At 39.6% G+C, this 25,046-nt stretch overlaps 1 protein-coding gene across 3 annotated transcripts; it reads left to right on the plus strand.

The window, feature by feature from the left end:
* Window positions 1–2,658: 2,658 nt before the first annotated feature.
* BCAP29 (B cell receptor associated protein 29) lies at window positions 2,659–24,845 on the plus strand. Of its 3 annotated transcripts, none has more exons than XM_086746585.1 (8): window positions 2,659–2,755; window positions 3,185–3,288; window positions 6,809–6,909; window positions 8,934–9,084; window positions 11,581–11,716; window positions 14,406–14,517; window positions 22,341–22,441; window positions 23,850–24,845. In XM_086746585.1, the coding sequence occupies exons 2-8, from the start codon at window positions 3,197–3,199 to the stop codon at window positions 23,886–23,888; spliced, it is 732 nt and encodes a 243-aa protein (XP_086602711.1). In that variant the 5' UTR covers window positions 2,659–2,755; window positions 3,185–3,196; the 3' UTR covers window positions 23,889–24,845. The 3 variants fall into 3 exon arrangements, with proteins under 3 accessions (XP_086602711.1, XP_086602728.1, XP_086602719.1); XM_086746602.1 differs by having other exon boundaries at window positions 2,661–2,775; XM_086746593.1 differs by having other exon boundaries at window positions 2,674–2,813.
* Window positions 24,846–25,046: the final 201 nt, after the last annotated feature.

Below are 25,046 nucleotides of genomic sequence, written 5' to 3' on the forward strand. Positions count from 1 at the left end.
TCCCATTTTCTCTGTTCCCTGTTGTTGTTTATCAGGTGTCTTCTCTGTCTTGGGATAATGGTTGGGCAAATGCAGTGTGCGATGACAAGACAGCAGTCATGCAAGCCGAACAAGAACGGAACAAGTTTGAACTTTCTCTTTTCTTTCAGCTGAGAATTATTTGGATTTCTGTCCTCTAACTAGCTTCTAATACACAGTAGTTTCATATTCCTACTTCTGAATGCTTTTTCACCTTACTGGTGGGAGAGGAAGGTATTTCTTTTAACTGTAATGTTTTAAGGTTTCTGGGGTTTTTTTTCCTATAGCAGCCAGCCATTACATGTATTATATGGCATCATATTTACGACACAGTGCTTCAGCCTTGGATAAACAACCCAGACTTCTACAACTTCAGTTAGAAGAATACCTTCCAGGAGTGGCAGAGTTCACTCAACAGGAGAAGGGAAGTCTCACAGATCTTTGCAGGAGGCTTCTCTTTGTCCCTTGGATAGCGTTCCAGATTGGTGGGGAACACGCAGCAGCTGCAGCAGAAGTGCACAGCAGTGACGCGAGAGCAAGTCTTTCTGAGATCTTATGAAGCCCCTGAAGTGAAAAAGCCGACTCAGAGTCTCTGTCAGCAGGGATATAGAAATACAGTCTTATCTGTGTGAGGCTAGACTACTGGTGGGGCAGCCTGCGGTGCTGGCAAGAGGTGAGTGAGCAGCTCAGAAACGGAAACTGCTCTGGAAGTAAAGGAGAGAAAGTCTTTAATAACATTTTAACAGCTTCAATAAAGTATAATGGCTGTACGCCAATAGCTAAAATGTAGTAACCAGGGCATACTAAGAGGTTATGTTTTGTCTGTGCTTCAGATTACATATGTTTATGAAAACATGTTAGAAATACTTCTTAAAACCCAGGCTGCTCCCACTGTGTAGATTGGATTGAAATAACTGGTTGTATCGCTCTCCAATATTTGTTATGCATAAACAATTATTTGGGATGTAACCTTTCATCCAGACATTGCTTGGCAGCAGCTGGGAAAATGTTAACACACTGGCTCTTTCCCCGGGCTGCAGACCTGGGAAATTTTAAGTGTAAACAATTTCAGATTGTGAGCAGCTGCAAACAGCTCTGCTCAAAACTGCTTATGCAAGAACTTCCTACCCTATTTCAGTTCCAATGGATTAGAGTAACAAAGAGCTGCTATTCACAGCATTTAATCTGTCTAATTTTTATGGAAATTAATTGGGACAGAATTTCCAAAAGCAGGTAGCTGTGTCAAGAGGGCCGCTGATGTCCAGCTAGACGAGGTAACCTCTTCCACCGGCAGCACCTTAGGATCTGTTAGGACTGCAGGCAAGCGAAGAAGCTGCTGAGTGGGCCCCAGCCTGAGCTAACTGGACAGGGTGTGGGAAACTCCTGAATGAGGCACGTGAAGTTGCTGGGCGTGACATGAAACAGTGTGAGAAGCTGGCAGAAGCTGCAGATAGCGCTGGGAGGGATGGCTGGATTTCACCGGTGGTTAAGAAGGAGTGAAGGTGAAAAACAGCTGAACCGCATAGATAACTGGAGGGTTTTGAGAGTCCGTTTGGAACTAGAAACTTACAGGGCCAAGAGCGCCTGATAACCATATACATGCCTCAGTAATACCACATAAGGCCAAGACTGCACAAGTAATTGTGTCAGAAATGTTGTACGTGGGTACAAATACAGCAAAACTAGAAACAGGGAAAGGCAATTAGGGGAAGGTTATGTAGGCGCTCAGAAGGGGAGTTTCAAGGGTGGCAAAAGATGTGGTTGAGAAATGGGAAAATGGGTATCAAGGTATGGAAATAATGTGCTCGGAGCCTTGCTGTGCTGATAACGAGCACCGCACAGGACAGTAGAATAGAATAGGATTTTCTGAAATAATATTGTTTTATTGGTGAGGTCCAAACAGGCCTGTTTGACAGTGTTCGGGACTGTTGTTCGGTTGTTATTTTTGGTGTCTTTATGAATACTGGGTCTGTTTTCCTTGAGAAAACAGATGTACAGGATCTTAATGCATTAATGTAGTGTAATGCATGGGGATGGATGGATGGACACAGTATTTTAATTGAACTTCAGAAACTAATGAGCGCGCTGGAAAGCAGAGTTGAAGTCCCCGATCGAGTAAGCTCGAGTCATGGACCAGTGGGATGATCGCAGCGAGCTCCCGCAGCAAAATGTTTACAACCATTCCCTAAATGTGAAAAAGATACTAGTTTTAACCTTTCTCAACGAGTAGATCCCTGCCTTTTCCAACAGAGGTGTGGTTTCTCAGTAAATTCACGCCTACCGTCAGGCTCGGCTTTTCAGCAACCAACCCCTCACCGGTCGCTACGGCTCGTCCCTCTCTGCCGCCCCCGGGCGCTCAGCCAGAGCCGGGCCGGTGGGCACGAACGGTTCCTGGGGCCGGGGGAGGACGGCGGGGAGGCTCCGGCTCCAGCGGGGTGGGACCTGCGCGGACCCTCCCCTCCGCCCTGCCCGCACCTTTCCCCAGCTGGGACGGCCGCCACCTCGGCACCGCCCCCGGCTCCTCGCCCTGCCCCCGCGGCCGTCCTGTCACTCAGCCCCGTCCCGGCCCACATCCGCCGAGCAGGGCGGAGACAGCTCCGCGCCTGAACGCCGCGTGGGTTGGTTTGCTCGCTCCCGTCCCCGTCCCCGTCCTGCTCGGCCGGGCAAGGCCGCGCTCCCCGCCCGTTGGAGAGCCGTTCGCCGCCATCAGGCACAGCCGGACGCCGGCACCGAGGAGGTTGCGAAGGCCGAGGAGCCGTGAGGGGGGGCGGGACGGGACGGGTCTCCCTCCTTGGGTGTGCAGGGGGGCGTGGGGCAGCGGGCAGCGCTCAGGGCTGGGAGGCGGTGCGGCGTGGGGCTGCGGGAGGGAGAGAGCCAGCGGGGCCTGCGGGTCGGGGTGGGGGGGCTGCCGTCAGCGGGCCCTGCCCTGCCCTGCCCTGCCCTGCCCGCCGAGCCGTACGGGCTGTGCCCCAGAGGCTGTTTGGGAAAGGGAAGTCAGTACAGGGGGACCTCCATTTTCCGCCGCAGCCACGATGAACTTACTTAGAAATGTTTCCCTCCGAAACTCGCAACGCCAGGCAGCCCGGGCCCGGCGGGGGCTGCCGCAGCCGCCGTGGCAGTGGCAGTGGCAGTGGCGGGCCCGCCTGAGCCGCGCTCTCCTCCGCAGGCCGCCGGGACCATGACTTTCCAGTGGACGGCGGTGGCCGCCTTTCTGTACGGTGAAATAGCAGTGATTCTCGTGCTCTGCCTGCCGTTTATTTCTCCGCTGAGGTAGGACTTCAGTGCGCTGGACAACCCCAGCTCGCTTTTCTCACGGGTTTGGGTGCACATCTTTGTTTTGATAAACACCGATCTCTGCTGCGTCTTAAACTGGCAGTGAGCAGAGCTGAAGGAATGCTGTTTGGAACTTGAACGTCAGGAGTTTTGAGAATCATAAGCCTCTTTTAAGGAGGTTTGTGCTTGCTTTACGCACACTGCTGATTCATCCCAGCAGCAGTCGGGCCAGGATGAGCCCCATGGCTTTGCTGCAGCAAGAGAGATGTCATCTCCCTGTCTTCTCTAAGGGGTTTCTGGAGTAGCCGGCAAACAGGAGGGCATCTGGGTTCCCCGTGCTATGACCTCAGTAAGGAAAGGTGCAGCCTTTTCAGTTGTTGTCAAGTTTGTGAGGAGCAGCTTCACAGCGTTTTGGTGTGCGCTAGGCATTGTGGGCGCTGAACAGATAAGAGACATTTGGTATTCAAAGCTAACCCCATGCAGCGTGTGTAAGGGCTGTAAGAAGTTTGTGATCATTTGTTTTTTAAAAAATGCAGTCTTCAGCTTGATGCAAAAGGTTCAGGAGTACTGAAATAAAGGCCTCTGTAAACATATGTAGATTAACAAAATAATAATAGTTCTGGAAAACAACACAAATATTATGAAGAGTAATTAATTCTTATAAAATAAATGCCCTTAGTAATGGAAAGAAACAAAGTGTGTTAATTACTCTTACTGTATGCAGAAGCCTGGCTTACAGCGTTATCTTGTTTCCTGTAAGTAGCTCTTCAAATGTGGTAATGTTATTTTTACTGCTTTATAGAAAATAAAGAAAGCTAGCTTCTCTATAAGAAGCAAGAGAAACAGAGTTAGGATTTCCTTCCAGAATATCAGTAATCCTTTAAAAAGAAAAAAAAAACCTCAAAAAACCCAAGTAGGCTGAAAGCTTAAAGCTTTTAAAAAAAAAAAAAAAACTTTGCTGTCTCAGTGTTGTGTAAAAACTGCTACATGTTTGACTACTGCATCTTTAGATATATTTAGAATGATGAATGCATCTTTTCCTGGCATATCTTAAGGAATGAATCCTAAAACAAAACCCTGCTCTGTGGAGAGTCTGAATTTAACTACTTAAACCTATGGGAGAGTCTTCAAAATTATTGTATCCTCCAGGGGATCAATGATTAGTCATGTTTCCTCAACTTCATAAGTTGAAACTGTTCTAAAATCTAATTTAACCTCTGTTTCTTACAAGCTGGCTTGTGGGGAGTTCAGCATTTCAACATAGATTACTGAGCTCTCGTATTTTGTGTTGCTTTCTAATCAAAAGTGCAACTGTTTGTAAGGAGGGAGAAGTATTATGGGAGGTGTAATCATCAGCTTATTAATGGCTTATGTGAGGAAACTAGCTGCAAGAATTTCTGCAGGCTGATGACACATGCACAATGCATTGGGAGTGTTGAAATAGGTTTTATTTACGACATAAATAGGACTTAAATCACATCTTTGTGGCTGAAAAGTAAATTCACGACCTGCAGTGTTACCAAAATTTATTCCAATATTAAACACAGTGCTTTTAATGATATACAGGGGATAGATTTTTTTGCCCTTGGTTTGTGGCATTCAGCTATTCCTTTGAGCAATGGTTTCTGAAAGAGCGAAATAGCTTTATCCTTTATGTGACATGTTCAATTATTTTGTTAACAAAACTGTCACAAGAATCTTGTGGGGTTAAAGATTAGGTTTAGCTGCTGTGACAGTACCAGAGGGCAGCAGTTCTGCCTTGCGCGTTTTGGTGGCCTGGGAGCTGGTTCTGTCAGAGCAGTAAAGCGCACACGGTTAAAGACAGGCCTGAAACTGCTGTTCTTTAAAGTTTTGATTTACTCACTTGTCAGTCTTCAAACAGATTGTTTGCCTCTTTTGTGCCTGCACAGTTGTTTGGATAATGAGCTCCTTTTCAAATTTGCTAACAAGCTTTTAAGTTCCTGGGGAATAAGTAAATTGACAATATAAAAATGCAAGTGTGCAAAAAGACAGAACTGTACTGCCAAGTGTGGTACATCTATAGTGGTGGTCAGTATGATAATTCAGAAGGATTATATTTATGTGACTTCTGTTACCTAAAGGAAATGCAGCATTAATAAATATGAATGTCGATACTAGTTGAGGAAAAATAAGCATGAAAATACAACATAGGAAGACTTTGCAGTAAAGAGGTTCTTATTTTTGACCTGAATATATCTTGGCAGTATAGTTTTTCTAAGTTCATACCTCAGAGAATCTCTTCGTAAGTGTAAATCAATATGAAACTTGGAGAATTGCATGTTTAAGAGTTAGCAAGTTGGCCTTATTTGAGTTGTAGCTTGGTTTAAGTAAAGTGAGCTTTTTGGTGGACACAGACTGTGGCTGCCTGGTATAAAGAATCCAGATTATACTAAAAGATTTAAATGAGGTTTGTGCACATACAGTGCTAAATATTTTAATTCTTGCTGGTACACAACTAGAAGAAGCCATTGGAGATGATGCTACAGTCTAATTTAAATAAGGTTCATAGTAGATTGGAAACTGTTTTGAAAAAGGACAAATTTTAAGTCTCTAGAAAATGTAAATACTCTTAACAAAAATCAGAAATTTTACCTGATAGAATCAGACTGTGAGTGGTATGCCTGTGTTACATCCGTAATGGCATAACTAGATATTGTTTCATTTTTGCAGTAGCACTGATTCTAACCTGCAGCAAAGGACAAGTAGCTGCTCTCTTGTTGTCTCTTGTGGGTTTCAGTTCATTTGAGGACATCAGATGTTCTTCATTCATGCTGCAAGTGTGAATTCTTGCAGAGCCCTCCGTGCAGTAATGTTGAATAGGCAATTGATTGTTTAAACAAAATAAAACAAAAAAGATGGTCTTCACCCCCACTGGTCCTCTGAAGTTGCTTCCTTAGACAGCAAATTTATGCTCTTGAAAGAGTTTTTAACAGTACACAAAATAGAAACATGAGACTTGTCCTTTTGTTGTCATTTGTGAGTTAGGATGTAATAACAATTCTTGTACTTTATAATCATGCAGATTCATCCATGTAAAAGATAAGCTCTGTGAAGAAGCATGGTAGAGACAGTCTTAATTTGTGGCGGGTTTTTATTTTCTATGGCAACAAGGAGTATAAGTGGCTAGAAATAAAAATTGAGTGGATTTTACAGTCTTTACCCCATCCCTGAGTTTATTGTAGTCATGACTGAACACAAAGTAGTGCTAGCCAAAGTAAAACCTAAAGTGAAACACATCTGGAGAGTACCTGTTGTCATGCAAGAAGTTTTCAGGTTGAACCAACTGTCTTTGCCTGTATTGACAAGGAATAAAAAAAAGACAAACAATTTGGATTATTGGAAAAGTTACATATACCTAAATTATATTGCAATTAAAGCGGCTGTTTAGAGACCTTACTTAAGTCTCATATCAATAACAATGCTCTCTTCTGTGATGTTGTTATGCTTTTCTTCTAGTGTTTAATTATTTTTTTAATAACACAGTGCTATTTTACAGATGGCAGAAGATTTTTACTATTTCTCTATGGAGCAAAATGGCAGTTTTTTGGAACAAGATGTTTCTTACAATAATAGTTTTACTGATCGTCTTGTTTCTTGGTAAGTGTTAAATAATTTTTTAACAAATGGGTAAAAGAAAGCCGGTATATGAAGTTCATGGAAATAGATTTAATTGAAATTATTCAAGCCTAATGTAAATCAGCTGATCTGTTTAAAAGTTCTACAGTAGAATGGAAAAGGAGAGGACTTATACTGCATCCGTGTTGGGAATCCAAATGCAATAGTAATGTAGTAGTGAGTGAGGAGGAAAGATGGAGCTTGGTCTAGGCTGCTGCTTGATTTCACTTTCTCACACAAGTAAATGAACTTGAAATGTTTGATAGCAGAATTTGACTGAGCTGCTCAATAGGCAGTAGATGGCACTCTTTCTCTTGGTTTTTGTTGAAATAGGAGACATGAAGAATGTATCAAAGCACTGGGCTGTAGGAGTACTTTTGCTCAGCACAGATACAAACCAGCTGTTGGCTGCATTTGTTCTGAGTAGATCCTAAGGTCTGTAAGTAGGAGTAAAGCTTTAGTGAAACTGAAGCTTGAATGATTTAATTTAATGTCTGCCCTGACTGCTTTGTGTGGCAAGTGTCTTTGTAGTTCAGTGATGGAAATAGTTCTCCTCTGTTTCAGTGACAGAAGTAGTTCTTCTCCGTGGCTAGGAGATAGCCGTTTCCGGCGCCTCACAATAAAAATGCTATTTAATTCCAAACTACTTTAAATACAAATTAAAAATGCTTGGTTTTACTGTTTGCGGAGAGAAACATATGGGTGCGCTATATATATAACAAAGTCAGACTAGACTGCAATACATATTCCTGATACTTTAAAAGTACTAGAAATTCAAATAAACCTTTTTTTTTTTTTTCATTTTAGATGATCTTTAGTGTTATACTTAGAAGTAGGTCCTTCAGTAAATGGCTTAAGATTGAGAACTGATGGATTTCATTTACTTTTCTTGAACTCCTATCAAAAACTTTGACCAAAGTTTGCTTTTGTGTTAGTGGTGGTCATTGATTTTGCGGAAAGGTAGATTTGAGGTAAAGTAAAGCAGGGATGAGATGCTTGCCCAATAGCAGAAGATGTGAAAATTAACTCTATCCCAGCTGGAACCAGGACAAAGAGACAGTCATAAGTGATGTTTTTCATATGTGCTTTTCTTTGGAGTCTGCTTAGATAAATGCGGCAGCAACTTAATAACATGTGGACAAAATATTCTGCAAGAATGTGGGTGATGTGTCATGAAAGGAGGAGATGTTGGCCTTAAGTATGTATGATGACTTTAAGTTTACAGATTGTGGTATGAACTCTTAACTGGGTTAGGTTTTGTTTTTATGTGGACATGAGTCCTAATTAATTATTTTGTCCTTTGCAAAATGTTGGCAAAATGTTGTATTGGTCCGTCTGCAGAACTATCAGGAGTATGTGATATGGATTAAAGGAAGCTGAAAGATGGATGAAAGGCAGATGAAAGAAAGCTGAGGTGTAGCTTACCTCCTCTGTTCTGTTTATGTTCAACACTGTGTTACTACAGTCTTCCTATTTTGATGGATGTTACAGAAATAATTTTTTTCCTCTGTGATTCAAGCATAAAGTGACACTTCTGTCATAACTAAAATACATGCTTATCTAACAAATTCCATATGAGGCAAATGCCTCAGAAGACGTCTCTTCTTTTTCTGTTCTCTTTCTGTTTTCTCACTGTTTGACCACTGGCTGTATTTTAATTCAGTTGTCAGCAGTGACATTTTGACGCTGTCTGTGGGGTCTCTGGTAACATTTGTAGAATGCGCTGCTTTGGCCTGATCCCTGGTGGCTGGGTGCAGGTGCTGGAAATGACTGTTCAAGCATGTTTTAGGCAGTGGTTTGGCATACCTCTTAAAATGTGTTCTATAGCTTCAGTGATTTCTCAGGACCTGTCTTTAAAATGTGTGGATAACACAAGTGATGTCACTATTTGTCCTATGCCTGTTTGCTGAGCGAAAAGTCCAAATATATATTTCTAGTACTATGTTTAGTTTATCATATGTGTGTACGTACAGATGCGAATAAAAACAAACTGGTTTTGTTTGCAGATGCTGTTAGAGAAGTTAGGAAGTACTCGGCGGTTCATGTGAATGAAAAGGCTGTAAATGTCAATACCAATGCCTTTGACCATATCCAGATGAAACTCTTCCGATCGCAAAGAAATCTCTATCTCTCAGGTTTTTCCTTATTTCTTTGGCTGTAAGTATAATATTTCCCTAATTTCTACGTAGCGCTTTCCTTACAGGAGCTATTGCACAAAGTAATGCAACTATAAAAAAGATCAGAAGACTGATTTCAAGAGATTAAAGAATTAAGTGTGAGCAGATGGGCTGTGAGGCAAGTAATATCAGCGAAAATAATATCTTACAAATGTCTGAAGACTGGAAGGATGTGTGAGCAACACATGGAAAGAAATATTTTGAATGTTTGAGAAAACATGTCCTTTGCAGGAGAAATTTCTTGAGGGAATAGTCTTTTCCTTCCTTAAACTTATGACCTGTGTTTTGTTCATTTTGAACACAGAAAACTGGAATAAAAAACCTCTCAAAAACCGAAGTACTGTTGAAATGATCTTAATATGTTGCAAGAAGGTATTACTGCATCCTGCTGTGTTAAGAAGCAAAGCTTGAGTTTGACTTGAACCACTTTGTCTAAAGCTCCAAGTTAGGAACTGTAGGATAATGTTCTGGCTTCTGAGGAAAGTTTCAAATATTATTTCAGATCAAGCACTTTGTGTCAACTGGCCTACCGTGATGATATGATCTTAAGTGCAGTATCCCTTTCAGGATGTTCAGATACATCTAATAGAAAGGACAGTTCTGTACTGCCGAGCAGTAGCAGCCAAGACTACCTGTGAATCTTCACAGTAGCCACAAGAACCTGCAAATCTTCTCAGCTAGGGAAGGAGCACATGAACTAACTGGACGTGGGTAGCATGAATGAATGGAAACAGACATGTTGGTCAGACAGTTTCCTATTTGTACATTTTTGTGGTGACACTGGGCAAAGAATGGTGGCACTCTTCTGAATTCCTTCAGTGAGCTGCTTGACATCGCCTAGATACGCAAGAGGAACACGGATCAAGGAAATGCCGGGAATCACAGACACTTCTGACAAACTTCTTCCCCTTGGAGTGATGTATGGCCATTTTAGGTGGTCATTGAGGAGCACTGTACATACAGAAGTGTCACAGAAAATTTGTAAAAACTTGAGCAGGAAAACTTTGGAAAAAACAAAGGTGGCTGTGGTCTTGCACAATAGTGATAGGAATGAATCATGTTCTTTGTCTTCCTTCAGAAAGGTTAAGTAAATATGCACAAACATGTTTGTGATCTCTACTCTGAGAGAGGAATAGCTGGATTGTGTCCTACAATAGAGTTGGAATCTGGTCCCCCAGGATCCTACTCCCATTCAGCTTTCAAGGAAGAAAACTTGTCAAGTGTCTCCAATAGATTTTATTGTGGATAAAAGCTCTGCTCTTGAAGAGGTTTGCATAAGGCCTCTTTTTGGGCTACTGGCCTTACACCAAGATTTAGAAGAAATAAATATTTCTACAGTAGTGGCTAAATCAAATTACTTTTCTTAGTAGAGCTGTTTTGCTTATCTGTTAAGCAGGCATAATATCTGTCAGAGAAGGGGAAAAAGTGCTCCTTGGGTTGCCTTATCCTACGCTGCTGCTACCGTCATCCAACCAAGTTAAGACCATGTAGGTGTCAATGGGTACTTGGATGCCCCTGATTCATTCATTGGGTCAGTTTTGATTCATTTTAGCACATCAACCAGTAGGAGAATTCCAGAAGAGTGGAAGATGGAGATTCCCAAGATGGAGGAGGCTGGAAGCTTGTTACTTCTGGCAGCACAACAAAAGCTCTTCTACATCTGTAGGTCAGCAATTGCAGAATACTGGGTTTATTAGTATGCTTTTGGTTATGAAAAGGCCAATTACTTGGATTTTCAAGTTTCTTTTGAAGAGCAGCTGCATGGTTATTTTACAGGAATTAATTTAATTCAATGTTGCTTTGGCCTTTCCTTGATTCAGCAACATACTGCTTTGAAAGACTCCAAGATGAATAATGAAAGTAGTGATGCAGAGGCACTCACTAGATTAAATCAAGGGAGGTATTTGCAAAGCTTAGATTTGAGGTGCCACATGAGTGCTGACATTCATGCATGTTCTGATTCATACAGTATTGACAGAGTACTTTGACGATTAGTATGCTCACATGGCTAATTTTATTCTTTTAAGGCCTTTTAGAAAGTTGTGTTTTGTTGGTTTTTTTTTTTTTTGTATTGTACTCATTAACGTAACGTTTTCAGAGATCCATCCTATTTACAACACTAGGTCATGTAAGAGTATTTCAACCTTTAAGCGAGCAGGTCTCTGACCCCTTAATGGCTGTGGGTTTTGGGGAGGAGGGAGGTTCTGCATCAGGTAAAAAATCAGATTTTTTTTTTTTTTTTTTTTTTTTTTTTTTAATGGAAGAAACCTTTTCAGTCTCTTATTTTGCTATTATTTGTCATGGTGAGCCTGGATGCTTCCCTTCAGGTGCTTAAGCAGTCCTCTTGTGGTTTTGTTTTCACATTTCATGCAGAGAGAAAGAAAAGGGGTTGTCATGTGTTTGGGTTTTGGTTTTGTTTTGTTTTTTTTAATTTGTACTGTGAATTACTGTGCTGTTCACTGTGTTTCTTCACCAGTGTATTGAGACGCACTGTTACCCTTCTTACTCAGCTGGCAAAAGGAATGGCATCTCACGCAGCTCTGGAAATGCAAGTAAACGATGCTACTGAAGCAGCCAAAAAGTACATGGCCGAGAATGAAAGGCTGCAGGAGGTATCTTTGAACTTTTTCAGTTATTTTCTTATACAGTAAGTGGTTAGTACAAAATACTCTGGGAATGGTTTGCTACTGAACAACTTTTTTTTTTCTTTTTTTTTTTTTTTCCTAGTGGAAAAAGGAAGAACAATGTTCTTAAAATATGTCATTCAGATTACTGAATACAAATTTCAGTAGGATTTTATTAACAAGGGAAACTAAAGTAATCAAAATAAATTAAGTTCTGTCTTTCTAGTACAAATTTCATTGAAGTCATAATATATTCTTAAAATATCTCCTTGAATTTAATCATAGCAAAGTAGAGGGAGACATTAATTTTACTCTTTTTATCCTGAACAATTTGCTGTTTAGTTCAGGGCTATAGCAGTGCAGTACAGAAAAGCCTACAATATAGTTGTTCTCATGTTGGCTGTTTCTTCTAAATAGGATTTGCCCCAGTCCTGAAATGTCTTTTCTAACTTCTAAAATTGTATTCTTGCATCTATTGTTGTAGTGGGTCAGCCAATTTCCTAATACCTTCCTTTCTCAGTAAGGCACTGCCATAGTATTAATGAGGACATTACCAAAAATTTCTTACTTCAAAGTACCACCAATGGACCAAAGATACATTATTTTTATGAGAAGAATGGAGAAAATTAAGCTATCATTTGTCTGTTGTAGTTTAATATACAGCTGTATGCAGGAAGGGAAGTCAGCAAAGGTAATAAAGATCAATATGTGAAATCTTTTGTTGTAATTAGTTAGTTTGGCTTCTGTTGGAAGAGATTGAACCATAAACTAGAGTGCGGATATCCAGGGTTGGAAGACTTTTACAGCATTCTTCAGTGTGGCACATTAAAAAAAAAAAAAATCTCTGCAGGTGTGTACAGCTTTCCTTCCAGTTTGGAACAGTGTCTATGGTTACCAGCACTGTAATTTTTTTGTAATAAATTGTCAAACAAAGAGAACAGACTCTGGACAAAAAGTGCTAGAAGGGATGCAAGAAAACCCAGTTGTTTGAGAGGCGTTGTATAACAAGGATCACTAGAATGTATGTTAGGTATTTCTCAATTATTCCGAAATCTGGGGATTTGGTGTTTTGTCAAAGTGATCTAGATTCTGTCTCTCCCTGAGCTCTGGCATTTGTCTCTTTACTGCGTACTGGTACTTCCCCCCCGTCTCTGCCCTGTTGGGATTTGGCCAAAAGTCCTCTTTTTTGTTCAGCTTCCACTTAGCAACACATTCTCTTAGCTGCTTGTAAGTGACAGCCAGAAACTGGAAACTGTATTCCTGTCTGTTTCTGTTTGTGTGTTTGCATGGTTTGCAAAAACAGCGGTAGCCACAGGTACAGCCAGCATGCTGTGACTCGATCTCCATTGCACTGGAGATGCAAAGTGCTCAGCATTGGTTTATTTTAAGTTTATAGAGATACTATGACTTACATTGCTCTGTGATTTGGCCCCTACATTTTTGTTCACTTACAAGTGTGCTCCATTCTGCCATCAGAGAGAGGCAAGAGCAATTGCGTGTAGGGCACTGGCTGTAAGTGTAAGTACTCTGAGTTTACTCTAGGGTGCTAGGTCTGCACTGTCTCCTATTCAGAGGCTTCATGGCACATAGGACTTAAGATAAAAGTTTACAGAACTGCTTGTGTATTAGTGGAAAGAGAGGAGCACAAAGTAAAGGAGGCAGTCAGTGGCCAATTTCATGACAATTGGCTATGGTTTTGTTACTAGCAGTCAAATGCAATCTCTGCTCTTTGGTTAAATTGCTTCTGGAAAATTTTCTTCATCTCTTTTCTTTGGATTGCTTACCAGTCTTTATAACAGTTTTTCTTTCCTTCTTCCTAAAGTAATCTTCCCTGTGTGCCCCCACCTATACTCAGTAAGCTCTGATATCCAAGTTCACCTGACATCTGTTCAGCTCAGTTGTTCTGCTTTTCTTTTTCCCATTAAGAGTTTACCGCTTCTTTAGCCATTTTTGTAGCAGAAGTTACACTTGTCTGGATAACAGAGGCTGTACGAGCACAGAGTCTAATTATGGGATCTAATCCTTAACTTTAGGTCCAGACTGACCCGTAACTTTAGGTTATCGATAACAATTGCCTTAATGGTAAGGGTGTGTGTAAGCATAGCAGTGCCAACATTTTCAGAGTACAAGGAGTATACTGCGCTTGCGTGTAGTACTTACAGGGCTCTTTCTGAATCCTTTCCTGTTTTTTTTTTTTTTTCTTGAATTTCAGTGGAAATCTCATTTAGGTATTGAGATATTCTGAAGATTGACAAAGTAGCTGCAAACCTACAAGGAGAGATTTGTGATGTATCACATGATTTAAATATCAGAATAAATTATTAGAACAAGTTGCACATAAACGTGGCAGTGTTCTGTCACTTGCAGTCCCACTGTATGTCTTCCGGAAAAGCCATTTTTCACCGAAACAGAAGTTGTGGTCTTGATGCAGAAATACAAAGCACAAAGGAAATAATGTCGTACTATTACAAGTATGCCATTACTATCAACTTAAAACATCGAGCTTTTTTTTTTTTTTTGCCTTTTTTTTTTCTCTTCCCCCCCTAGAATAAGTGAGTATCTGCCTGTGTCATGTTGGCACTTGATAAAACCTGTCACTTTGCAAGATCAAGGCTGACATTCTTAATGTCAGACTAAAGAAAACAAAATTAATTGTAGCAACTGTGATTTTTAATAGGCTTTGAGTGAAACAGAAAGCAGTAAAAAGAAAGAGCCAGCAGGAGCAGCTGATGAAAAGTTGAAGAAGGAAGTTGAACATTTGAAAGCAGAGCTACAGAAGACATCAAATGGTGAGTATTGCTTAGGACTTCTTTGCAGTTAAGAAAAAGATTATTTCAATATTGCATGTCAAGAATTTATTCTAGGTATAGCATTAGCTACATCAGTTTATGGAACAATTGGCTTGGGGTTTCTTTACCTTTGACTAGGAACTGTAAAAACATGTCATTGCCATCCCCATATTTTAGTAAATGTTTTCATTATGAAAATGTGCGTGATGTAATTTGAACACCTTAGTTAAATTGCAGTTATTAACAAATTGAACTGATCTATTTAAGTGATGTTGACTAGTCTTCATCAGTGACATGACATGGAATCAATCGCAGGTTGCTTATAGGCATCAGATTGATCTTTCATGTCATAGATATCAGCCACTCTCTCTGTGTAAAATGGGGAAGTATGTGGTGACGGCTTTTTCTGTGAAGTAGTGTTTCGGTCAGATAGCAGAAAAGTCCTTGACTAGTATTCTAAATTTGTATATCTCCTGCGGCAGAGATGTTTGCTCTTTTTTTTTTTTTTTTTTTTTAAATCTTTTTCCTTGTAGACAAAAAAAAAAAGATGCCTTGCTGTTTGTAACATAATACTTTTGTTAGCAGCTTCCGTGTTTACGTTTTAGGCTTTCTTTTCAAAACTGCTTTCTTGGCAACCCAAATTGAGATAGAAGCAGATTTTACCTGTTTGGTTCTGTCTTATTGGGATTTGTCAAGGTGTGTGATGCTTATGAACACTTGCTCATCTGAAATTAGTGTTTTTAAGATAACACTGCCTGTGACCTTGTAAACATCATCAGATGTTCAGACTGTAACAAAATACAGATTTTCATGGTACCAGATAGCATATTGTCATCAAAACATAGCCCGGCTTTCATATTGCATGGAACTGCTACAAAGCTGTAAAAATAGCAACAAGTATTTCATTAGTCATTTTTCATTGTCCACTGGGAAGACGAACAAGAGCTGGAGAACAGCTGTTTCAGCTGGGCTTGAAGCAACAAGAATCTTGAAACAAAGGGTCTCATTAGTTCACATTCTCAGGCAGGTTTGATTGTGGGTTTTCCCTCGCCTGCTGTTTTCTTAAAGAAAGCAGAGAAAACTCCCTTTGAAGTGACAGGATCAATGAAAAACTTAAATGCATATGTTTTATTTAAACTAACTGGTGGTATGTAACACTAATATAATGTAAGCTTTTCAGTGAGGAATGCTAGAGAAAGCTAGGGAATAAATAGGTTTACCACATGCTGCTTCAGCTGCATTCTCCTGGTGGGCTCTTGTCCATCCAAAAGATGTTTAAATTAAGGCATGCTTGAGTCTTTTGTTAGGGGAAAAGCAGGGGAGAGGATCTTTTGAACAGGAAGATATTTACAACCCTTCCCCTGATGCCATCCACCTCATTGCCAAAACAGAAAATCCCATGGTTACGTTAATTTCCATCATCAGCTAGGCAGTGTTAAGGTATATATATTGTTTTTTTGGGCAAACTGACAGCCAGAAAGCTTAAAGTACTTGATAATAGCCACATCTGTAAACACAGCTTTCTGTGGAGTGTTAGAGATTTAATGTGAATCGAATTTACTGTGTTCTTTTGAAACTTCTGCAACTGAGCAGGTGAATGTTGTTTCATGCTCTGTATGTGTGAGCAGTGTACTTCATACAGTATCAAAGTTGAGACTGAAAAGCTTGTTTACCTCTTTTTAACAGTTTTTTTCGTGCCACTGAGCTCACATGACTAAAGTAACTTTTCCTTTGTATCTGCAAAGGAAAATGAAAGTATCTGCAAAGTCCATGAAATCTGGGGGGTATTTTGTTGGAGGAGGAAGGGAGTGAAGAGTATAGGGGGTTGTCACCTAGTAATAAAACAAGGCAAAGCTAGTATAAAAAGGAAAACTTTACTAGTTTGGCGTTTTTTACTTTTATTTTTGTTTATTCTTCGGCTATAGTATCAATATAGTATCAATAGGAGTCATAAATTTGGGGTTTTTTTTCTTGTTTGGTTGGAGTCTTGCTTTTTCGGGGGGTTTTTCGTTTTTTTTGGTGTTTTTTTTTTTTTTTTTTTTTGCTACTTGGATGAAAAAAACAGGTATAATCTTTTTCACAGAGAAGTTTCAAATATCCATTGGGCTGGTCTGGTAGATTTGTTAGATACTTATGCATGGTGATAGGGTGATATGTTACTGCGTAGTAGGCCATATGTTGAAAGGTGAGTTGCCTCAATAGAGTGGCACCCAGGAGGAGTCCTAAATGCAAGTCTGCTTCACACTTGAATAATGCAGTTTAGTATCAGATTAGTGCTGTGGTTTCAGGGGAGATCCAAATTTTCTGTAAGGTTTTGATCCAGTATTTACAACTTATGGCAGAGAAAATACCGTATGTCTCCTCTTCCTGAAATTCTGACTGAAATTGTAGTGTAGACAGTGATTATTGCAGACTTTCAGGATATTCATTGCTAGTTCTTCAGCTTTCTAAATTAAGAAGACATTTTGCCACCTACTGTTATCTGGGCAGGTGAGGAGGAAGAATGAAAATACAAGACAAAGAAACTGTGCAGTGAAATTCTAAAACCTGAGGAAAAGTTGGAAATGAGTGACAAAGATTTCAACCAAACTTCTTTTCTTTTCAAACTTGACTTTCCTATCCCTCTTGATGCCTTTTTGTTTGCTTTATTGTGGAAGTGAAGGAAAGGGGGCTAGTTCTTCACTGCTTTATTGCAGACCCACATACTGGGGATTTTATAGGCCCCCAGCAGCGGGGCTAGCACTTTCAGAGTCTAAATCCTTTTTCAGCATACCTGGACATGTAATAACATGACTGTTTAGAAGCCTTCCAGGATGATATTCTATTGATACACTTGTATATAATGAAAAAATGTTTCAGTGGTATCTAGAAATAAATATACATACTCTGAAAAGTGGGCAGTGTAGATGTGAGAGTTTCTCCTGCTACGCATTAGACATATTTCTAACAAAATGGTGACTGAGATAAATAAAGGCTCTCAGTATGACTGCTGGTGTTAGACCTATAGGAATTTTCTGGGGAAAGAAGAGATGCATTGATACTGTTTCATTTTGATAGTTTTGAAAATTATCCAAAAAGCTACCACAAAGCTGCAACTGGACGTGAGGTCAGAGTCCAAGAGAAGTTTCATAAAGCAGCTGTCCTTACAGTGGTCCTTGTGTTGGGGGCAGGAATGGGACTTTTGGTGCATTAACTTTTTCTTGCTCATAGATCGCACGCTGTGGAAATGCTGATGTGTGAAATGTCCATTTGGTATTATGGGACACTTTGGGCAGGAGGGAGACTTCTGCAGTACTGTACTATTTCACCTTCTATTGCAGGTCACTTTTTGGTGACACTGTCCTGGTCTATGGTAAAGGCTAGAGCTTCATTTACACAACATAAATATATACAGAACAACTAATATTGATCACGTCTTGCAGCAGAACACACTGGTGGCAGACTCCTGTCCAGCTCATTGATCTCTCACTCTTCTAACAGTATTTTATGGCAAATGACATGCACTTAAAACTTCTACCTGCATCTGGTGGAGCCTAACAGGCATTGTGGTCCCCAGCATCTGTGTGTACTTACTGGGCTGTGACCTTACTGTGTCTTTGAGCCGAGTCTATGGTGCCACATTGAGACAAAATCCAAAGACCATTTCTTGTATCTGCCATTAGGATTTCACTTTGTGAAACACGTACAGACTCACCAAAGTAATTTAGATGCTTTTGATCTTCAGATCAATTTTTTTCTGAAAATACTCCCTGTTTTTATATGTTGTTGTCATAGGCATATAGTGGGGCAGGAGGAAATTCTGATGAAACTTCCACATATCCTTTAATGAGGTTTGTTTTGTGTACAGAATGTGTCACGAGTGCTTTTTGTTTCATGGTTGTGTAGTGCTGTACGAGACAGGAGTAAGAGAGCAACAATTCTTGTGGAGGGCTGGTTTTGAAGTAGCTTTTAATTGTTGACTATTCTAGAAAGTATGCATGTACAGATGTACAACTCACTGAAATGCTAATATTATTAGGTGTTAGAAAGATATAAACAATACGGACATTGGGAATACATTTCGTAGAACAGTTGCTGCCAGTGAGAGTTCAACTCAGCCTTAGGGTTGCTAGGCAGGCTAGTGCCATGTATGAAAACTGTATGTTGAGCTCTGCTGAAGCACTCCAGTTTTTAAAAAAAACCAAATTAATAAGCAAAGCCCCAAAACCCCAAACTATGAACTTTCTTTTGTAAGCTGGGAGATACAAGTTAAAACAACTGGCCACAGTCTTGTGTTACTCTAGCTGATAGCAGAGGGAGGTTTAGAAACAAAAGTCCATGTTACTTCACCTTACTTTTTAATTGTGAGATCATAACCTCGGTGGGAGCCATTGCTTAATGTCCCATGCAATAGGAGTTGATATTCACATTTGTTGACTTGAAGGGATGGTGCTGCAAACAGCAAGCATGGTTTTGTTATACAAGGCTATTTATGCCATCTGAAGATGCTGTAACATCCCTTTTGTAACAAAATTTCATTTGTTACAGGTTGTGAAAGGCACTTGGAGCAAATTTGTGTGTGAATTTTTTTTTTTCCCCTGCCTGTTCTTTTTGAACTTTATCTGACCATTACATCTTAAGGAGAGAATTCAGAATTAGTATGGAATTACTTGACTGGAGTTGTGTTCCCAGCTTTACAGCGTATTTGTTGGCAAATCTCTTGTCCTGTCAGTGCCTAAATTCTTAAATGTGAATAGCTCTTTCTCAACTTGCGGACTCTTGAAAGAGAGAGATCTTTCTTAGTCTTAAACTAGTCCAAATCATTTGGGTTTTAGACTTGTATTGTGAGCAATGTTAATTTAAGTTCCAGATCGTTTCCTTAGTAGCAAGCACTGTAACTGAAGTAATTTAGTCAGACCAGGACTAGTAGTTGTGCAGGGAAATCCCCAAATAATCAGTGGTTGCTTTTGTTGCTGTTTGGTTTTGTTTTACTGTTTGGTTCTCCACCTTTGTTGCAATTAGAAGATAATAGAAATTCTATAGCTACTGGGCTGTGGTAACCTCTTCAGAGCAATTTTGTTCCTTATCCTGCTTTGACTTCAGACTCCTCTGAAGTAAACTATCTATCCTGGAACAGGATACAGAGAGCGTGGTAAGGGAAGGACAAGTTCTCTACTTCTCCCAGACTGCACGTGTTACATTAGTTTATGGACCTCCACACACACATCAAGTGTAAAAGGATAAAGTTTTCCATAGTTGTCTTCTGTTGATATACTGCCCAAAGAATATTTTGTTGATTTTTCTTTGGAGGGAAGAGGAAGGAATAAAAAAGAATGGCCCACCTCTCACAGTACTGAGGATGGATTCCAGTTTTGGGGCTTCCTCTCATTAGTGGCATTATCGTAGAAGCGGCATTCTCACCTCCTGCCTACTCATGCTTTTACTTGGTAGGTTTTGCTTGCTGCCTGTCCAGCTGTTCTGTATCCTGTGAGGCAAAGTAGCAGGCCAGATGGAATCCAGAAATAATAACTGACTGTATTGTGCACACAAAGGATCTTCTGTTTCCTGCTGGATCAGTGTTCATACGGTACAATCCATATGGCAAACAATATACCTGTATGATGGACTTGGCTGCACTGCAGTGTTCATACAATGGCAAAATAGTTGAGCAGTGATGTATGGATGGTCTCTCTTGCTTGACAAGAAGACATCCATAGAAGCTGGTGCACTGGGGAATTGACATTGTCAAAGATGTGATGCTCCTTTTTATTGTGTGGCCCCAACAGGAATGGGTCTGGGTTTGGTTGGCGGTTCTTTTGTCCATAGCCAACAGATTGAAAGGACAATCTGTTCTTTGCTTTTTCTTCAAGGGTTTGGTGAGGTATTCCTGTCCTACATCTGTTTTGGTCAAAACATTTAAACAATGCAGTGGCTTGTTTCCTTTCTTGATTTGCAGATACTTTTAGGTCTTCTCTTCATGTTTTAAAGATACAGTAGTTTTTAGTTGCAACTGAAGTACTGTGCTGCTGCTTGTAAACAGCTAAATAGTATTAGATCAGTAACATTGAGTTACAGCTTCTTCAGAAATGAGATAGTGTTAGTTTTTACTGTAACTATGTACAAGAATGTTTAAAATTCAGAAGCTTATAAAATTGTCACAAGTTTATTTTAGGGTGATTTCCAAATTTTACTCTTGAATATTTTAAACAGTAGCAAGATCAGAGAGAGGATAAATGCAATAGGATTTGACTTGTCAGATGTGTGAAAATAACTGTTATTGCAAATATTGGAGCCCTTAGAATTTTTTTTTTGTATCAACGCTGTCAAGAGTGCATTAAAGGATGAAGGATGTCTGTATAAGAGCATGGAAATGGAAGAAAGGATGTTAAGAGATGGGATGAGTTTTTTATCATGTTGGAATCAATAGACATAAGTGTAACTAACTTCAGTAGACCAGAATTTCAGGCTAGGTAAAAGTCCTATTACCGGAAAACTACTTGCAGACTTTTAAAATTAGAATTGTTTTGAATTTATACATTCCAATTGATTAGTTAAAAATAGCGGAAATGTTAGGGGAGGGAGTCTTCCTTTCTGCATGTAGGAGAGTGGTCAAATCTCTTCTGTCCTGATGTTTTAGGAACTAGCTCCCAAAGAGAAACATGGTGCAGACCAGAGTGTTTGTAGCTAGGTGCTTAACAAAAAACACATCTAGCTCCTCATTTTTTGAGAACAGGGTCTTAAGAGGTACTGCAATTCTTGAGTGTCTTGGAGGTCTCTAGCAAAGAACAATCTGTCTCAGGGAGCTCACAGTCAAAGGACAGATCCACATTTTTGGGACAAAGAAAATTGCAAATGTTTCTTTTCTTTTCTTTTTTTATTTATTTGTACCATCAAGATTTGTTTTTAAAATATGACTATGTGAAGCAGCCTCATAGATCATGAACAACATTTCTCTGATTTAACATTAATAAATCAAGTCATAGGGTATGCCTGTGCTGCAGCAGCAGAGAAATATAAAGGCACCTGAGATACCTATAGCAGAGGAATATAAAAATGTCTACATTACCTTACTGGAATGCTTACACAACAGCTTATGAGTAATAGCTTTATGAAACTTTATGCTGATTTACTCTGTATTGTAAATTAGCCCCTGTGGAGTCCTGAGCTGTTTTGTACTGCAGCATAGACATGCGCTCAGTTTATTGCTGTTGAGATTATGAGCAGAGTAATAATTACTTTCTTTCATGTTAAAAACCTGTTCACAGTTGTCTGTCCTACCACCACCGTTTCTGTCTTTTCATCCATGAAGTGGTGCTTCTAATGAATTAACTAATGCGTGATAAAATGCATAAAGGGTGAAAAAGGAAGGTCTATGCTCCTATAATAATGTTTTTTTTTTTTTTCCTCTCCATGTTTTATAGGTGGCCTCAGTTGCTTTGCTAAAATCTTGCCCAGTTTGAGTTCCTTCTCTGTTTTAAGAGGGGTGACAATTTTGGTTTTGGGGGTTGTAAAGTTTTGTTTTTCTAGAAGTCTTCTGCAATGTGACAGATCACTGTAGTCATCACTAACTTGTCACCTCTGACAACAGTTTATTGGTCTTGCCCTTACCTGTCCTACAGCCCCCTCCTATTCCTTGTGCTGCTCTCCTGAATACAAGCCATTCTCTTTCCCCTTCTTGTCCTGCACATCTCTTCCTGTGTCCATCTGTGGTGTTCTGTTTTATATATAAGCTTTTTTTAGAGGAAGGACTGTCTAGTGCAGTGGAGACCTAATATATAACTAGAGCTTTGAGGAACTACAGAAATACAAGTAATAATTAAAACACTAATTCTGATATTTTACAGCTTTCCACAAAGCAAATGATGAAGTGACTGCAGTTAAAAAGCAGTCTGAAGGCCTTAAAAGAGAATATGATAATCTGATGAAAGAATATGAACGGCTTCAGGTATGTGGTTCTGGATCGCTGTGTGAGCACAGTGTTCTGAAATTGTACCAGCAAAATTCTGCTTGTTGGGTATTTATTATGCAAGAGAATTCTCCAAAATCTTTAGTATAGCATAAAGTTACAACGGGCAGCACTCCTTGAACTTCATCAAAATAGTAGAATTTTGTTTTTCAAGGACTGGACAGCAAAGCTATTAGCATTTTCTTTTTTTGCATTTCAGGTGACAAAGCTCAGGTCATCATTAGACTCCATTTTCTGTCACTTCGGAAACAAGATTCAGATAGTTTTGCATGTGATGATCAAGCTGAAATCTTGTAGGAAAATGATAGGAGTAGTGTGTGTGGTACATACATCATTTGTAAGAGTAACTATTTTGTTTGCTCTTTAAACATACTTTTGCAACACTGGATTATAAATGTTGCAATACTGTTGATATACAAGAACAATAACAACCAAAAAAAATCCCAACAAACAGCCTAGGATAAAAATGGATTACTATAAAAATTCAAGCTGAAGTACAAAATTAAAAAAAAAGGGGGGGAGGAGAGAAACATAGCAAGCAAAAGCTGAATTAGCAGTTTGATTGGGTTTGCATATGCACATGACTGTAATACCCATAATATAGACAGTAATTATTTCTGGTAGAACTGGAAGCTCTGCTTGTTCTTTAAGTTGTCTGACAGATTTTTGTATGTTCCGTGCCTAACATCTGCCTCAGAATTCAATAAAAATGAAAGTTAGCCTGTTTACAAGAAATCATCTTGGGAGAAAATAAATGGTTGATGTTAAAATTATGACGACCTGCTTTTCAAGAAGAGCTGTTTCTTGGTCCTGTCTTAATAAAATAATTTTTTTAGAAAGCAAATTTGAGCTGGTTATCATCTTCCTGTACTCTGTGAAGCCACTTAACTGATTTCCAGCCTCACCTTATTCTCTTAGAGAGATTGCTCAACTGATCTCTGTGTTGGAATTAAGACCACCATGCATGTCCTATCTTTGTTGTGCTTCCCTGTGTAATGAGCCATAGTAGTCCTGCTGCATTTCTAACAGTCTTGTGGTCTGGAACACACATCCTTACAGTTTTCTGTGTTTACCTCTGAATGGAAAGAACAGAAGGTACTGAGCACACCATAGTTTCAGCTCCTAAGGATAAATCAGGTGTTAGCAGAAAACATTTTCTGCTGAGTTTGCACAGTTCAGCTGTAACGGGGAGCAGAAGTAGGCTGCGTGGCTGTTGCTGTACTAGGATCAGAAGCGCATGTGTTACATGGGGTGGTATTGATGGGACTACAACTTTGAAGGGTGTATAGTGAACAAATCAGGTATGACTGCAAGGGGGCAAAATCTGGAGTCAATGGTTTCTGATCTTGCCAAATAAAAAAAATATTTTTAATCTATCTCTTTTCAGGACAGTTTAAATGAAGCAGAAGACAAGAAGGACCTGTAGGTGCATCTAAGATGGATGGCATCAGTACAGTTGCTTCAGTGTGAGAAGACTTGTGCTGTTTAGGCTCCTGATGCATATCTGAAACAAAAACTTGATTTTTCTGAAAAGCACGTGCACTGCAGATCACTATTCAGATTCCTCTAATATATCTTGGTTGCCAAAATATTCTATGTTGCAAATAAAATGTTAAGTGGCTTACCCAGTTTACCATAGAGTCTGTCACTGCTCTTGTGAGGAGAAACTCGAAAATGTTTCAGTTCCATCTGGAGCAACTTGACTGTTCAAGATTTTTGCCTTCTAGAATGGTAACAGGTCATGCACCATTTGCTTGCAGCATTTGAGCAAGGTTATATATCATGCTATATCATAAAACACAACTACCAAAATCTCCTTTGCAACGCCTGTTTGGGGTCTTCAAAAAGTCAGTTACCAGTGAGTTGAAGAAGGCTGAAAGCTTTTTGTCAGCCATTCCACTTCAGTGGAAAACTGAATGACAATCAATCTAAGGAAAATAAAGAAAGAAGGAAAAGTGCATTTCTAAATCCATCTCTCTAGTTTTTGACTTTCACTTAGCCAAATGGATGAGCGTATTTTAACAAATAATATTTTTGCATGCCTCTGTTTTATTTTTCTTCAGTAGAGTGAGTTATTTCAGTTTTCATAACCAAAGTTCTGGGTTGGCTGGTATTAACATTCTGTATTTTTACACTGTTTACATGAGTATACTCTCTAACTTCTTTTGCCTTGCTAAGCAAAAATTCTTTTTAAATGTAGATAGTTGGGTTTGTTTTGTTTTGTTTTCATGGATACGGTACCTCAAATAAATGTGCACTGTTTTGCATAAGCTCTTTTTGGCCTTCAGAAAGTTGTTCTGAGTTCCTTTTTTTTGTTAGTTGGTTCCAGTTGATATTTGAAAGTTGGATATGTTTGTTATATTAAAGGGATTGTTTAAGTTCATGAGTTTCTGGGTTTATTTGTGCAAATCTCTCCCAGTATACTATGTCATCAGAGTTAAAAGGTACATACACAAAGAACAAAATACACTTCTAACTTGGTGATATTTAACTTTTGTTGGAAATACAGGTGCCTTCTTAGGGGTAGTTTGATTGCTCTGGAAATAGGATTTGTTTAGCTTAGAATTTAAACATAACATCTTGC

This window comes from Chlamydotis macqueenii, chromosome 1 (genome assembly GCF_036417535.1).
Source record: "Chlamydotis macqueenii isolate bChlMac1 chromosome 1, bChlMac1.mat, whole genome shotgun sequence".
Taxonomy (NCBI): domain Eukaryota; kingdom Metazoa; phylum Chordata; class Aves; order Otidiformes; family Otididae; genus Chlamydotis; species Chlamydotis macqueenii.